The sequence below is a fragment of the Spinacia oleracea genome, chromosome 3, assembly GCF_020520425.1.
Source record: "Spinacia oleracea cultivar Varoflay chromosome 3, BTI_SOV_V1, whole genome shotgun sequence".
NCBI lineage: Eukaryota > Viridiplantae > Streptophyta > Magnoliopsida > Caryophyllales > Amaranthaceae > Spinacia > Spinacia oleracea.
The window spans coordinates 99,710,701-99,727,052 of NC_079489.1; the positions used below are offsets into that span (position 1 = coordinate 99,710,701).

At 31.9% G+C, this 16,352-nt stretch overlaps 1 protein-coding gene across 1 annotated transcript in view; it reads left to right on the plus strand.

Moving 5' to 3' along the window:
• Positions 1-2,833: 2,833 nt before the first annotated feature.
• LOC110788485 (uncharacterized) overlaps positions 2,834-16,352 on the plus strand; it is a 45,055-nt gene continuing 31,536 nt past the window's right edge. Inside the window, exon 1 of the mRNA XM_056839442.1 lies at positions 2,834-2,915. Coding sequence (XP_056695420.1) covers positions 2,834-2,915 — 82 coding nt within the window. The remainder of the gene's footprint in view (positions 2,916-16,352) is intronic.

Here is a 16,352-nt window from a genome sequence, read left to right on the forward strand (position 1 = left end):
ATGCATGCTGCAGTTTATTGGGGCAAAGATGGGGGCCTCAGGACTACAAATACAAACAGAAAGTGGCCTAATTAGCATCCCTAGTAATATCTGATGTGTTGTTGTGGAATATCTTCCTAGAGGTGCCCTAAAGAAATACCTCATTGATAATCGAAGGAAGAAGCTAGCTTTTAAGGTTGTCCACCAGTTGGCGCTTGATCTTTCTAGAGTGACAAATAATTTTGCAAACTCAGATAAATAATACCGGATGATAAGCTATAATTCAAAGCTACTCTCAACTTGGCATGATAAACTCAGATAAACAATAAGCTAGTGCTGATAAGATAATATTTGGTTAGCTATGACAGTTCAAAACTGGATGATAGAAACTCAGAAATGATTATCTGAGTTTATCATCCCAGCTATGACAGTTCAAAAATCAAAACCGGATGTTCTATCCCTTAACTCAGTTAAGCTATAGTTCAAAGCTACTCTCACTTCTCTGTGTTTTGAACTGCATATATTCAGATTAGGGTGCTTACTGCATAGGTTTATTCCTTACTCCATACAACTGGTAGTCAAACCTATATTTGGTGCCAACTAAAGCAGGGAAAGGCAAAGAAATTTATAATAAAGACAAGCAAAGTGCTGATAAGATAAGATATTTAACACTGCGATACACTGCCACTACCTAATACTACAGTTATGACATATAGAAAGCATACAGTAGCTTAACATAACGATGACAGACAGACAATAAGCTTATCAGTCACCTAATACTAAGTTCTGCTTTGTAAAGCTCAGTTCTGTTTTATGCAAAGTTTGTTCAGTTCTTTTCTACTTACAGTCAGTCCATCGGTCACACATTTCACATAATCAGTCACAGAAAACAGTGTAGCCTCAAAAGAAGTTATAGATAACAGTAGAAAATGCTAAGTGAAAGGGTTCAAATAATTAGTATAAGTTCTATAGAGACAAATAATTTTGCAAACTCATCCAACCTAATATGTTGTGTTTTCAACAGGTTGAGCTATCTCCATTCTGAGAAGATTGTTCATAGAGATGTAAAGACAGAGAACATGGTACTAGATAAAACTAGGACTCTGAAAATAGCAGATTTCGATGTAGCCCGTGTTGAGGCGTCAAATCCTAGTGACATGACTGGAGAGACAGGAACACTTGGTTATATGGCCCCCGAGGTAAGTCTGTCACACTTACCTCTTTTCATTTTTAACGAGGATTGAGTTATGGGATGCAACTGAACAGTTAGCTCCAATTCCTTCCCCTAGTTTTTAGTTTTCTACGAGTTATGTTTTCCTAAATGGTGGCGTAGCTCAATGATTAAGCTGAAAAATCTCATTCTAGTACTATAAATTGCTTGGAAGTTGTATCACCGTCTTCAAAAGGGAAAGAATGGACTGGAATATCCATATGTATGGATTGCTTGTTTGGTTTCACTGCTATATTAACTTACCCCTACGTCCCTACTAGAACAAAAAAGAAAACAACTCTTCTAAAGTAACATGATGAGCTGTTGGAAACTATGAGTAGAGTAAATATGTAATAAAATTTACCATGCTACTACCATTTCCAGAGAGTGGCTTTTACTTTAGCATCTTGTTGTCAATGTATTTTGGAGTGTGGTTGATTTAACAAAGGAAAATACAAACTTTTATAAAGGCGGTCTTACGCAAAAGACCGTACGTCTTGGTGTCATATAAGTTACGTAAGCTCAACATATATATATAGATTAATCATAACAACTCTGAGTTTTAAAGCTAGTAAGCTCAATATATATACAGATTAATCAACAAGATGGAAACCACTTCGGCATCTGGATACTAATCATCAGGAAAGCTGTCATATAGAACTAATATAGAAGTGCCATATTAATTAGCCTCTGTTTCTATTAGTACTTTTAACTATTACTACTTTTAACAAGTATGTCATTCAATAAATCATAGAAACACTAATGAAGAAATCAAAGAAGAGAAAAGGCCTCTCTAAGGTCACAACATGCACATTTGATGCACCAAGTTTCTCACTAAAGACAACCTAAACTAACCAAGTACAGCTAGGTGTCTTAAAGATTGACAACAGATTTTTCATACTAAGTACCAGATATCTTGGTCAGAGATTATCACCTAAATCTCACTAAATGTATGTGTGTCTTTATACAAAGCATTGCCATGTATCCAAATTTCAAAGATTCTAGGCCAACTAAAAGTTGCAAATTTAAAACTATGGAATCACAAAAGTACAAAGTAATTCAAGAAAGATACCGCAGAAAATTAGAAATAGATAGAAAATACCTACAGTAGTAACAACACGGAAGAAGAAGTCAGACGTTCACAGACGTTCAATGAAATAGCAAACACTCTATAAGCGGTATATAGAAAATCACAGAAACTAAGAAGACCCATTCTAGTTTTTTTCTTGAATTAAGGATGCAATATAACATGGAAAACTTAAAGGCATATGATTGACATTAGAAATTGACATGAAAAAACGTGAATTAACAATATATGACGGAAATTAAAATAGTGAATCAAACCTAAACATTGTTATATGATAAAAATCAAATAGTGAAGGCGTGAAGCAGACCAAAAATACCTGGCGAATATATCCGGCAACACCGAGGATGAAGCAGCAATTAAGAAACCAGAGTATGCTTGAATTTCTCCAATTAAAAACCAGAGAGAGCAACGAATTTATCTTGAATTTGTTGGGCGAATTGTGAATTCAATAATTGGGATTTTTCATGAATTTATAGGATGAGGAGTGAGATAGCTTATACTGGGAGATTTGACTTTGCTAACGTAAAGGTTGAAGACGGAATTCAAGGAATTCGTTAATGGTCGGTGCTGAAGGTGAGGAGGAGAGAGGCGAATTCATCGGAAATCTGACGAGGGTGGTTAGTTTCGTAACGCAGCAAGGTATGTCGGTGGGAGGAGGTTGAGAGAAACGTGGGAGGTGGGTTGAGAGTTAGGCGGGATTCTGCGAAAAAGCAGAGAGTTAGGCGGGATTTTTTGCCCAAAAATTCAGTTGCTTTGCTGCCTCACAAACACGTGCAAGACACGTGTCTTTTTTTTGTAAATAGCGACGCTTTAGAACGTCGAAATATTTTGCGGCTCTCTAAAGCGTCGCAATTTACAAATTAATATTCGCGCCCCCACTTCCTTGCGACTCTTTGTTAGACCTTCACAATGATTCCGTCTCAATATGTACCTCTTTTTTGTAGTGATACATTAAACCCTGTTAAATTATCTTACGCGACCCAAAGGGGTTTGCTTATTTAATTTCATGAAAACGGTAAATCAAGTAAGTAAATAGAGTGTCCGACATTACCGATCTTTTGCAACAATCAATCTCTTGATTCTATTACTTCCAAAGTTACTTAAATCTTTATTATTCCATATTTATTAACTCCTAATGAATAAACTGGACGAGATTTCTTATGTCATGTAAAGAGTAACGCAAGAAAGTAAATAGGTTATCCAACACGTCCGTAATATATTTTTTCCATTTTTTTAATTTTTTTCGGTAACAATTACCAAATATAGGATTATATTAAATGTGATTTTTTTATTATTTCCTTAAAAGTTACAGAATATAGGATTAAATTTAATTTAATTTCTTTTTAAAAATTTCGGTCCATATTACAGAATATCGATCAAATTAAATTTGCAATTTTTTCATATCGGTAAAATTTACAGAATATAGGATTAAATTAAATTAGAATTTTTTTTAAAACATTTCCGTCTAATTTAAGTACAGAATTAGTTTTTGGTAAAAAAATTCAAAACTTATAATATTATTCAAATTGATTTAGTCTCAATATATAAATATATCAGATAAACGTTATCTTGTCAATGATTTAGTATCTATTTGGGAAAATTAGGAGACTAAATAGGAGAATAAATCTTAGAGAATATCTAAATAAATAAATATTTTTCTCCATTAAATAAGGGAAAATATCAGAAGGAGCAAATCAGATATACGGTATACCATCAACAATATCCGTAACAAATAAAATCTGATCGATTTTTAAAAAAAAAATCGGTAAAACTTATTGAATTAAATTTGATATTTTTTTTAATATATGTCAAAATTAGATAATATCGGATAAATAACAATAATATTTTAAAAAACTGAACGGTTATTTACTTATAATTAAATAAGATTATTATTTAATTAATTATTAAATAAGATTATTATTTAATTAATTATAAAAGTAAAAAACATTATTATTTAATTAATTAATTCAGTTTAGGGTTTATATGAACTTATTATTTCTAATTGAAACTAATCTAATAAACGAAAAGACTTTGCTAGTACCAATAACGGTAAAGGCCGTCAGCTAGTACCAGCTAGTACCAATTATAGAATACCAGGAAAAAAAAATCAATAATGTAATTGATTTAGTATAAATCAGATAAAAGATATCTTGTAAATGATTTAGTATCAATAAAGTAATCTAAGGCATCAATTTAGGAGAATTAGGAGACTAAATAGGAGACTAAATAAATTAGAGAATATATATTTTTATTTCGGTAATAAAATAAAATCATATTTTTAAAAAAAAAATATCGGTAACAATCAAATAAATTTCGGTAACAATCAAATAAAATCTCGGTAACATATAAGATAAGTTTGTTTTTTAACATAAGATAAGATTCTTTTTAAAAAATTTCGGTAACAATATTAGATAAGATTTGTTTTTAATACAAGATAAGATTTTTTTAAAAAAATTTAGGTAACAATATATAGAATCAAATATTATAAGATAAGATTTTTTAAAAAAAATCGGTAACAATCAAATAAAATCTGATTTTGTTAACAAGGTAATATCGGACACTCTATTTACTTATGTTACCGAAATTTCGGACACTCTATTTAACAGGATCTGATTAGATTGAAATTACCGATATTTTAATCAAATAAAATCTCGGTAACATATAAGATAAATTATTATTTTTTAACATAAGATAAGATTATTTTTAAAAAATTTCGGTAACAATATAAGATAAGATTTGTTTTTAATACAAGATAAGATTTAAAAAAAAAAAAAATAGGTAACAATATATTGAATCAAATAATATAAGATAACATTGTTATTTAAAAAAAAATCGGTAACAATCAAATAAAATCTGATTTTGTTTTTAGAATTTCAGTAACAATTATTAACAAAATCTAAGGCATCAATTTAGGAAAATTAACATACTAAATAAATTAAAGAATATCTAAAAAATAAATATTATTCTATAATATCATAATCTATTTTATCCCTTAAAAAAAATTAAAATCACTTTCTATTTCGGTAATCAAATAAAATCTGATTTTTTTTTTATTTCGGTAATTTTTTAAAAAAAATCAGTAACAAATCAGTTTTTATTTGTAAACAATTTTGGTAACCATTATTAACTAATATAATTTAGATATACGATATATAAATCTATTTTTATTTTGGTAATCAAATAAAATATGAAATTTTTTATTTTGGTAATTTTTTAAAAAATTACGGTAACAAATCAGATTTTATTTGTTAACAATTTCGGTAACAATTCAGATTTTATTTGTTAATAAATAAGCAATGCCGTGACAAACTTGCCGGTATTTGATTCGTTCGATAGATTAAACCCTGTTAATTATCTAACACGACCCAAAAGGGTAAGCTTATATAATTTCGGTAACAATTCAGATATTATTTGTTAATAACTAAGCAATGCAGTGACGAACTTGCCGGTATTTGATTCGTTCGATAGATTACACCGTGTTAATTATCTAACACGACCCAAAGGGGTTTGGTTATTTAATTTCATGTAAACGTTAATGCAAATAAGTAAACAGAGTGTCTGAAATTACCGATATTTTGCAACACTGACTATCTTGACTATTTTATTTCCAAAGTTATTTAGATCTTTACTATTCCCAATTCAGTAACTCCAAATTAATAAATTGGAAATACCAAAGTATTTGGTAACTCCAAAAAATAATTAGGAGGTCCTATCATATATATGTAGATTTATTTATGATCAAAGGGTCGCACTAGATAAGAAATGCTTAAAATAATAACTAAGAAATGTCGTGACGAACTTGCCGGTATTTGATTCGTTTGATACATTAAACCCTATTAATTTATCAAACACGACCCTAAGGGGTTTGATTATTTAATTTCATGAAAACGGTAACGCAAATAAGTAAATAGAGTGTCCGAAATTACCGATATTTTGCTACAGTCACTCTCTTAATTATTTTATTTCCAAAGTTATTTAAATCTTTATTATTCCCAATTCAGTAACTCCTAATTAAAAAACTGGAATTACCAAAGTATTTGGTAACTCCAAAAAATAATTAGGAGGTCCTATCATATATATGTAGATTTATTTATGATCAAAGGGTCGCACTAGATAAGAAATGCTTAAAATAATAAATAAGTAATACCGTGACGAACCAGCCAGTATTTGATTCGTTTGATACATTAAACCCTGTTAATTTATCTAACACGGCCCAAAGTAGTTTGTTTGCTTATATAATTTCATGAAAACGGTAACGCAAATAAGTAAATAAAGTGTCCAAAATTACCGATATTTGGCAACACTTGTTAGGTTATGATACATATGACAATTCATAAATCATGCGGAAAAACCATAAAGCCAGGAAAACATATTATTTACACGTAATCATTTAGCATAGTTTAGATGCATACTCTTTGTTGCGTGCCTTCCCTAGCTGCGCCCGAACCGAACAAGAACAAGTCTTTAGGACTCCAAGTGTCGTCCCTCCGTAGATAGTCCACAGCACGTCCGGATCCGCCTTAAGATTGACCAACTAGAATCGCCCTTAAGGTACTTAGAATTTTCGGCACTTTATAGGCAATTGTATGACTGAATTTTGCTCTCAAAACTCACTTTGAATACTTGATGCTCGATGTAAATATGTGACCCTAGGCACCTATTTATAGAGTTGTGGAAAAGGATTTGGAATCCTATTAGGATACTAATTTATTTAATTATAATCCTACTAGGACTCTAATTAAATAAACTAAATCTTTTAGGATTAGATTTAATCATATGACAAATCCCGGTAGCTTTAGGATTCGAGTAGCACACAAACACACACGCATGCACAGCAGCCCACGAGGGGCGCCATGCGCGCGCGCGTAGCCCGCGAGCTCGCAGCCCACTGCCGCAAGCCCACACGCTGCCGTAGCCTTGGCGCGCGCTGGGCCTGCCTTGCGGTGGGCCTGGCGCAGCCTTGGCTGGTGCGTTTGTGGCGCGCTGGCTTGCTGGGCGATGGCCCGGCTTCGTGCTGAACCTTCGTCTGGCAGGCCTCGTCCGATGCTAATTCGTACGATACGCTTCCGATTAATTTCCCGATTCCGGAATTCATTTCCGATACGAACAATATTCAATATTTCCGATTCCGGAATCAATTTCCGTTTCGAACAAATATTTAATATTTCCGTTTCCGGAATTATTTTCCGATTCCGATAATATTTCCGATTCTGACAATATTTCCGTTTCCGGCAATATTTCCGATTCCGGCAATATTTCCATTTCCGATAATATTTTCCGATACGTACCATGTTTCCGTTTCCGGCAACATCTACGAATTGGATAATATTTATATTTCCGATACGATCCATATTTCCGTTTCCGGCAATATCATCGTTTCCAGAGTATTCATTTCTTGCCTGTGACGATCTCAGCTCCCACTGAAACCAAGATCCGTCGATTCCGAATCTCCATAGATGGAGTATTTAATGCCATTAAATATTTGATCCGTTTACGTACTAATTGTGTGACCCTACGGGTTCAGTCAAGAGTAAGCTGTGGATTAATATCATTAATTCCACTTGAACTGAAGCGGCCTCTAGCTAGGCATTCAGCTCACTTGATCTCACTGAATTATTAACATGTTAATTAATACTGAACCGCATTTATTAGACTTACCATTGAATGCATACTTGGACCAAGGGCATTATTTCCTTCAACACTCGCTCTCTTGGTTCTCTTACTTCCAAAGTTAATTAAGTCTTTATGATTCCCAATTCAGTAACTCCTAATTAATAAAGTGGAATTCCAAAGTATTTGGTAACTCCAAAAAATAATTAGGAGGTCCTAACATAAATATATATATTTATTTATAAATAAAGGGTCGCATTAGATAAGGAAATGCTTAAAATAAGAAATAAGCAATGCAGTGACGAACTTGCCGGTATTTGATTCGTTCGATACATTAAACCCTATTAATTTATCTAACACGACCCAAAGGGGTTTGTTTTCTCATACAATTTCATGAAAACGGTAACGCAAATAAATGAACAGAGTGTCTAAAATTACCGATCTTTTGCAACAATCAATCTCTTAATTCTCTAATCAGTGGTTTGTTTGCTTATCTAATTTCAAGTGAACATAAACGCAAATAAGTAAATAGAGTGTCCGAAATTACCGATATTTGGCAACACTCGCTCTCTTGATTCTCTTACTTCCAAAGTTAATTAAGTCTTTATGATTCCCAATTCAGTAACTCCTGATTAATAAAGTGGAATTCCAAAAGTATTTGGTAACTCCAAAAAATAATTAGGAGGTCCTAACATAAATAAATAAATATATATATATATATATATATATATATATATATATATATATATATATATATATATATATATATATATATATTTATAATTAATGGGTCGCATTAGATAAGGAAATGCTTAAAATAATAAATAAACAATGTCGTGACGAACTTGCCGGTATTTGATTCGTTCGATACACTAAACCCTGTTAATTTATATAACACGACCCAAACTGGTTTGTTTGCTTATATAATTTCATGAAAACGGTAACGCAAATAAGTAAATAGAGTGTCTGAAATTATCGATATTTGGCAACACTCGCTCTCTTGATTCTCTTACTTCCAAAGTTAATTAAATCTTTATGATTACCAATTCAATAACTCCTAATTAATAAACTGGAATTCCCATAGTATTTGGTAACTCCAAAATATAATTAGGAGGTCTTAACATAAATATATATAGATTTATTTATAATTAAAGGGTCGCATTAGATAAGGAAATGCTTAAAATAATAAATAAACCATGTCGTGACGAACGTGCGGGTATTTGATTATTTCGATACATTAAACCCTGTTAATTTATCTAAAACGACCCAAAGGGATTTGTTTGCTTATATAATTTCATGAATACAGTAACGCAAATAAGAAAATAGAGTGTCCGAAATTACCGATATTTGGCAACACTCGCTCTCTTGATTCTCTTACTTCCAAAGTCAATTAAGTCTTTATGATTCCCAATTCAGTAACACCTAATGAATAAACTGGAATTCCAAAAGTATTTGGTAACTCCAAAAAATAATTAGGAGGTCCTAACATAAATATATATATTTATTTATAAATAAAGGGTCGCATTAGATAAGGAAATGCTTAAAATAAGAAATAAGCAATGCAGTGACGAACTTGCCGGTATTTGATTCGTTCGATACATTAAACCCTATTAATTTATCTAACACGACCCAAAGGGGTTTATTTTCTTATACAATTTCATGAAAACGGTAACGCAAATAAATGAACAGAGTGTCCAAAATTACCGATCTTTTGCAACAATCAATCTCTTAATTCTCTAATCAGTGGTTTGTTTGCTTATCTAATTTCAAGTGAACATAAACGCAAATAAGTAAATAGAGTGTCCGAAATTACCGATATTTGGCAACACTCGCTCTCTTAATTCTCTTACTTCCAAAGTCAATTAAGTCTTTATGATTCCGAATTCAGTAACTCCTAATCAATAAACTAGAATTCCAAAAGTATTTGGTAACTCCAAAAAATAATTAGGAGGTCCTAACATAAATATATATATTTATTTATAAATAAAGGGTCGCATTAGATAAGGAAATGCTTAAAATAAGAAATAAGCAATGCAGTGACGAACTTGCCGGTATTTGATTCGTTCGATACATTAAACCCTATTAATTTATCTAACACGACCCAAAGGGGTTTGTTTTCTTATACAATTTCATGAAAACGGTAACGCAAATAAATGAACAGAGTGTCCAAAATTACCGATCTTTTGCAACAATCAATCTCTTAATTCTCTTACTTCCAAAGTTATATAAATCTTTATTTTTCTCTAATCAGTAACTCCTAATTAATAAAGTGGAATTCCAAAAGTATTTAGTAACTCCAAAAAATAATTAGGAGGTCCTAACATAAATATATATATATATATATATATATATAATATATATATATATATATATATATATATATATATATATATATATATATATATATATATATATATATATATATATATATATATATATATATATATATATAAATAAAGGGTTGCATTAGAAAAGGAATTGCTTAAAATAATAAATAAGCAATGCCGTGACGAACTTGCCGGTATTTGATTCGTTCGATACACAGAACCCTGTTAATTTATCTAACACGACCCAAAGTGGTTTGTTTGCTTATATAATTTCATGAAAACGGTAACGCAAATAACTAAATAGAGTGTCCGAAATTACCGATATTTGGCAACACTCGTTCTCTTGATTCTCTTACTTCCAAAGTTAATTAAATCTTTATGATTACCAATTCAGTAACTCCTAATTAATAAACTAGAATTCCCATAGTATTTGGTAATTCCAAAAAATTATTAAGAGGTCCTAACATAAATATATATATATATATATATATATATATATATGTATATATATATATATATATATATATATATATATATATATATATATATATATATATATATATATATATATTTATTTATAATTAAAGAGTCGCATTAGATAAGGAAATGCTTAAAATAATAAATAAACCATGTCGTGACGAACTTGCCGGTATTTGATTATTTCGATACATTAAACCCTGTTAATTTATCTAACACGACCCAAAGGGGTTTGTTTGCTTATATAATTTCATGAAAACGGTAACGCAAATAAGTAAATAGAGTGTCCGAAATTACCGATATTTGCCAACACTCGCTCTCTTGATTCTCTTACTTCAAAAGTCAATTACGTCTTTATGATTCCTAATTCAGTAACTCCTAATTAATAAACTGGAATTCCAAAAGTATTTGGTAACTACGAAAAATAATTTGGAGGTCCTTACATATATATAGATAGATTTATTTTATTTTTAAAGGGTCGCATTAAATAAGGAATTGCTTAAAATAATAAATAAGTAATACCGTGACGAACCAGCCGGTATTTGATTCGTTCGATACATTAAACCATGTTAATTTATCTAACACGGCCCAAAGGGGTTTGTTTGCTTATATCATTTCATGAAAACGGTAACGCAAATAAGTAAATAGTGTCCGAAATTACCGATATTTGGCAACACTCGCTCTCTTGATTCTCTTACTTCCAAAGTTAATTAAGTCTTTATGATTCCCAATTCAGTAACTCCTAATTAATAAAGTGGAATTCCAAAAGTATTTGGTAACTCCAAAAAATAATTAGGAGGTCCTAATATAAATATATATATTTATTTATAAATAAAGGGTCGTATTAGATTGGGTTTGGGACGGGTGTACTACTAGCGAAAGTGCCGAGTGGACAACATTCGAAGCGTGTGCACCCCCCGGTTGGCGATGGGTATCCTTAGTCCCAACTCCCAAGATGAAACACAAAGGGAGCCAAGATTCTTTATGCGGTTCTGTCCGTTCACATTAATATGCTGATTTTCAGGTCGTCCCAACTTGATTGGGAAATAAACTCGGGGTAGGATCGTTTCACCCTTCGGCTATTTTGATTACCTACAAGCACGAGTATTTCCTTCACTATCCCCAGCGGAGTCGCCACTGTGAGGGGTCGAAAAAGCACGAGGCTAATGCGTGACCTCGTCCCTCGTGGGTGTGACGCTTCTTTTTGTCAAATCAAGTGTAATTGGATTTCCTGTGAGTTTACACCCAATTGACTATTAATATAGGAGTCGCCATTCAGTTTTTAACGACAATGAGAAAAACTGACAAAACCCGGTTATCGTGACATAAAGGGAGTGCAATTATGTTTAACCACGACGGCCGTAGGTTCCCTTGTGATCCCTGGTGGTGAGGATCGCTCAACGTACACCCGCAGGGTAGAGATTGAGGGTTCGGGGGACTGTAACTACCGAGAGGAGTACTCGCTCTTCGATAACTCCAGAGGCAGGATATCCTTACTAGCTCAGCATAAATAATTGAAGAGACATGCGTTAACTATTAAACTAATCTGAGTTGATTTTAATAATATGCAACATATAGTACTAGATCAAACGCGATTATCTGATTTAGATTGTTTTAAGGGACCTAGCATGATAATCCAATTTCCCAAAAATATCATATTTATTAAGCGTGATCGAACAATCAGATTTTAGTTAGTTTAACAGTTCATAAAAGGGCGAGGAAAGCAATTAAACCATGGAAAAGGGACACATTACGACGCACCCATGAGAGGTGCGTCACGGTTCTCAGAAAACTAACACTTTGACTTTGCTATTTCTCCTTTTATTTAACGAATCTCAAATTATGGGACGGGACACGTTCTGTTCGATTTATGGATCGATTGCGACAGAACGCGTGATCGGTTTTGCAACGTGAGGCTTAGGCTTAGGGGTTTAGAGTCAATACTCAGAATATAATTGTGTGTTGTGTGTCCTTTTCACGTCGAACATAAGGGTCTATTTATAGGAAAGAGTTCGTGGAAAGATAGAATTGCAGAACTCTAATCCACGAGAAATTAGGAAAAAACACGTACCAGGTATTTTCAGCGCCCAGGCCTGGGCGCCGAAGATTTCGGCGCCCAGAGCCAGGCGTTGAAAATAGGGTCTGGGCTGTTTTTCTTAGTCAGATTCGGATTCCTAGAATCCGGAGTATTTGAGATTTAATTGAGTCCTTTAGTGCATATTAACCTTGTGACGGGATACGTCTGGGCCCGTTACGAACTCTAGGCTCGTTAGGATTTTAATTAATACGTGACTCTTACTTTCGAATCATATTAGGAATAGGATTCTCTCGCAATTTCTATCTCATTTAGGATTTATGTTGGAGTGCAACACCTAATTCTGACAGGTTTCTATCTTTTATGACTTTCCACTTTTAACAACTACCCATTACGTCAGTTACTATTTTTAGCAGGTTTCCATAAATTGCAGGTTTCTATAAATAGCAGGTTTCGGGTGAAATGAAAAGGGGTAATGAGATTCGTTATTTTATAGGAGATGCGTTGTCAAGTGGAGATTTACGTTTTCATCATCGAACCTTCCCTTTCGGGAATGGGGACAAAAGTAGGTGTCTACAATATTTGGCAACACTCGCTCTCTTGATTCTCTTACTTCCAAAGTCAATTAAGTCTTTATGATTCCCAATTCAGTAACTCCGAATTAATAAACTGGAACTCCAAAAGTATTTGGTAACTCCAAAAAATAATTTGGAGGTCCTTACATATATATAGATAGATTTATTTTATTTTTAAAGGGTCACATTAAATAAGGAATTGCTGAAAATAATAAATAAGTAATTCCGTGACGAACCAGCCGGTATTTGATTCGTTCGATACATTAAACCATGTTTATTTATCTAACACCGCCCAAAGGGGTTTGTTTGCTTATATAATTTCATGAAAACGGTAACGCAAATAAGTAAATAGAGTGTCCGAAATTACCGATATTTGGCAACACTAGCTCTTTTGATTTTCTTACTTCCAAAGTTAATTAAGTCTTTATGATTCCCAATTCAGTAACTCCTTGTTAATAAAGTGGAATTTCAAAAGTATTTGGTAACTCCAAAAAATAATTAGAAGGTCCTAACATAAATATATATATTTATTTGTAAATAAAGGGTCGCATTAGATAAGGAAATGCTTAAAATAATAAATAAGCAATGTAGTGACGAACTTGCCGGTATTTGATTCGTTCGATACATTGAACCCTGTTAATTTATTTAACATGACCCAAAGGGGTTTGTTTGCTTATACAATTTCATGAAAACGGTAACGCAAATAAATGAACAGAGTGTCCGAAATTACCGATCCTTTGCAACAATCAATCTCTTAATTCTCTTACTTCCAAAGTTATATAAATCTTTATTTTTCTCTAATCAGTAACTCCTAATTAATAAAGTGGAATTCCAAAAGTATTTAGTAACTCCAAAAATTAATTAGGAGGTCCTAATATATATATATATATATATATATATATATATATATATATATATATATATATATATATATATATATATATATATATATATATATATATATATATATATATATATATATATATATATATATAAAGGGTCGCATTAGATAAGGAATTGCTTAAATTGATAAATAAGCAATGCCGTGACGAACTTTCTGGTATTAGATTCGTTCGATATACTAAACCCTGTTAATTTATCTAACACGACCTAAAGTGGTTTGTTTGCTTATATAATTTCATGAAAACGGTAACGCAACTAAGTAAATAGAGTGTCCGAAATTACCAATATTTGGCAACACTCGCTCTCTTGATCCTCTTACTTCCAAAGTTATATAAATCTTTTTTTTTCTCTAATCAGTAACCCCTAATATATAAATCAAGGGTAGAATTAGATAAAGAAATGCTTAAATTAATAAATAAGCAATGCCGTGACGAACTTGCCGGTATTTGATTCGTTCGATACACTAAACCCTATTAATTTATCTAACACGACCCACAGTGGTTTGTTTTCTTTTATGATTTCATGAAAACGGTAACGCAAATAAGTAAATAGAGCGTCCGAAATTACCGATATTTGGCAACACTCGCTCTCTTGATTCTCTTACTTCCAAAGTTAATTAAATCTTTATGATTACCAATTCAGTAACTCCTAATTAATAAACTAGAATTTCCATAGTATTTGGTAACTCCAAAAAATAATTAAGAGGTCCTAACATAAATATATATAGATTTATTTATAATTAAAGGGTCGCATTAGATAAAGAAATGCTTAAAATAATAAATAAGCAATGCCGTGAAGAACTTGCCGTTATTTGATTCGTTCGATACACTAAACCCTGTTAATTTATCTAACACGACCCAAAGTGGTTTGTTTGCTTATATAATTTCATGTGAACGGAAACGCAAATATGTAAATAGAGTGTCCGAAATTACCGATATTTGGCAACACTCGCTCTCTTGATTCTCTGACTTCCAAAGTCAATTAAGTCTTTATGATTCCCAATTCAGTAACTCCTAATTAATAAACTGTAATTCCAAAAGTATTTGGTAACTCCAAAAAATAATTAGGAGGTCCTTACATATATATAGATAGATTTATTTTATTTTTAAAGGGTCGCATTAAATAAGGAATTGCTGAAATTAATAAATAAGTAATACCGTGACGAACCAGCCGGTTTTTTATTCGTTCGATACATTAAACCATGTTAATTTATCTAACACGGCCCAAAGGGGTTTGTTTTCTTATATAATTTCATGAAAACGGTAACGCAAATAAGTAAATAGAGTGCCCGAAATTACCGATATTTGGCAACACTCGCTCTCTTGATTCTCTTACTTCCAAAGTTAATTAAGTCTTTATGATTCCCAATTCAGTAACTCCTAATTAATAAATTGGAATTCAAAAAGTATTTGGTAACTCCAAAAAATTATAAGGAGGTCCTAACATATATATATATATAATTTATTTATAAATACAGGGTCGCATTAGATAAGGAAATGCTTAAAATAATAAATAAGCAATGCAAGGACGAACCTGCCGGTATTTGATTCGTTCGATACATTAAACCTTATTAATTTATCTAACACGACCCAAATGTATTTGTTTGCTTATACAATTTCATGAAAACGGTAACGCAAATAAGTGAACAGAGTGTCCGAAATTACCGATCTTTTGCATCAATCAATATCTTAATTCTCTTACTTCCAAAGTTATTTAAATCTTTATTTTTCTCTAATCAGTAACTCCTAATTAATAAAGTAGAATTCCAAAAGTATTTCGTTAACTCCAAAAAATAATTAGGAAGTCCTAACATAAATATATATAGATTTATTTATAATTAAAGGGTCGCATTAAATAAGGAATTGCTGAAATTAATAAATAAGTAATACCGTGACGAACCAGCCGGTATTTGATTCGTTCGATACATTAAACCATGTTAATTTATCTAACACGGCCCAAAGGGGTTTGTTTGCTTATATAATTTCATGAAAACGGTAACGCAAATAAGTAAATAGAGTGCCCGAAATTACCGATATTTGGCAACACTCGCTCTCTTGATTCTCTTACTTCCAAAGTTAATTAAGTCTTTATGATTCCCAATTCAGTAACTCCTAATTAATAAAATGGGATTCAAAAAGTATTTGGTAAC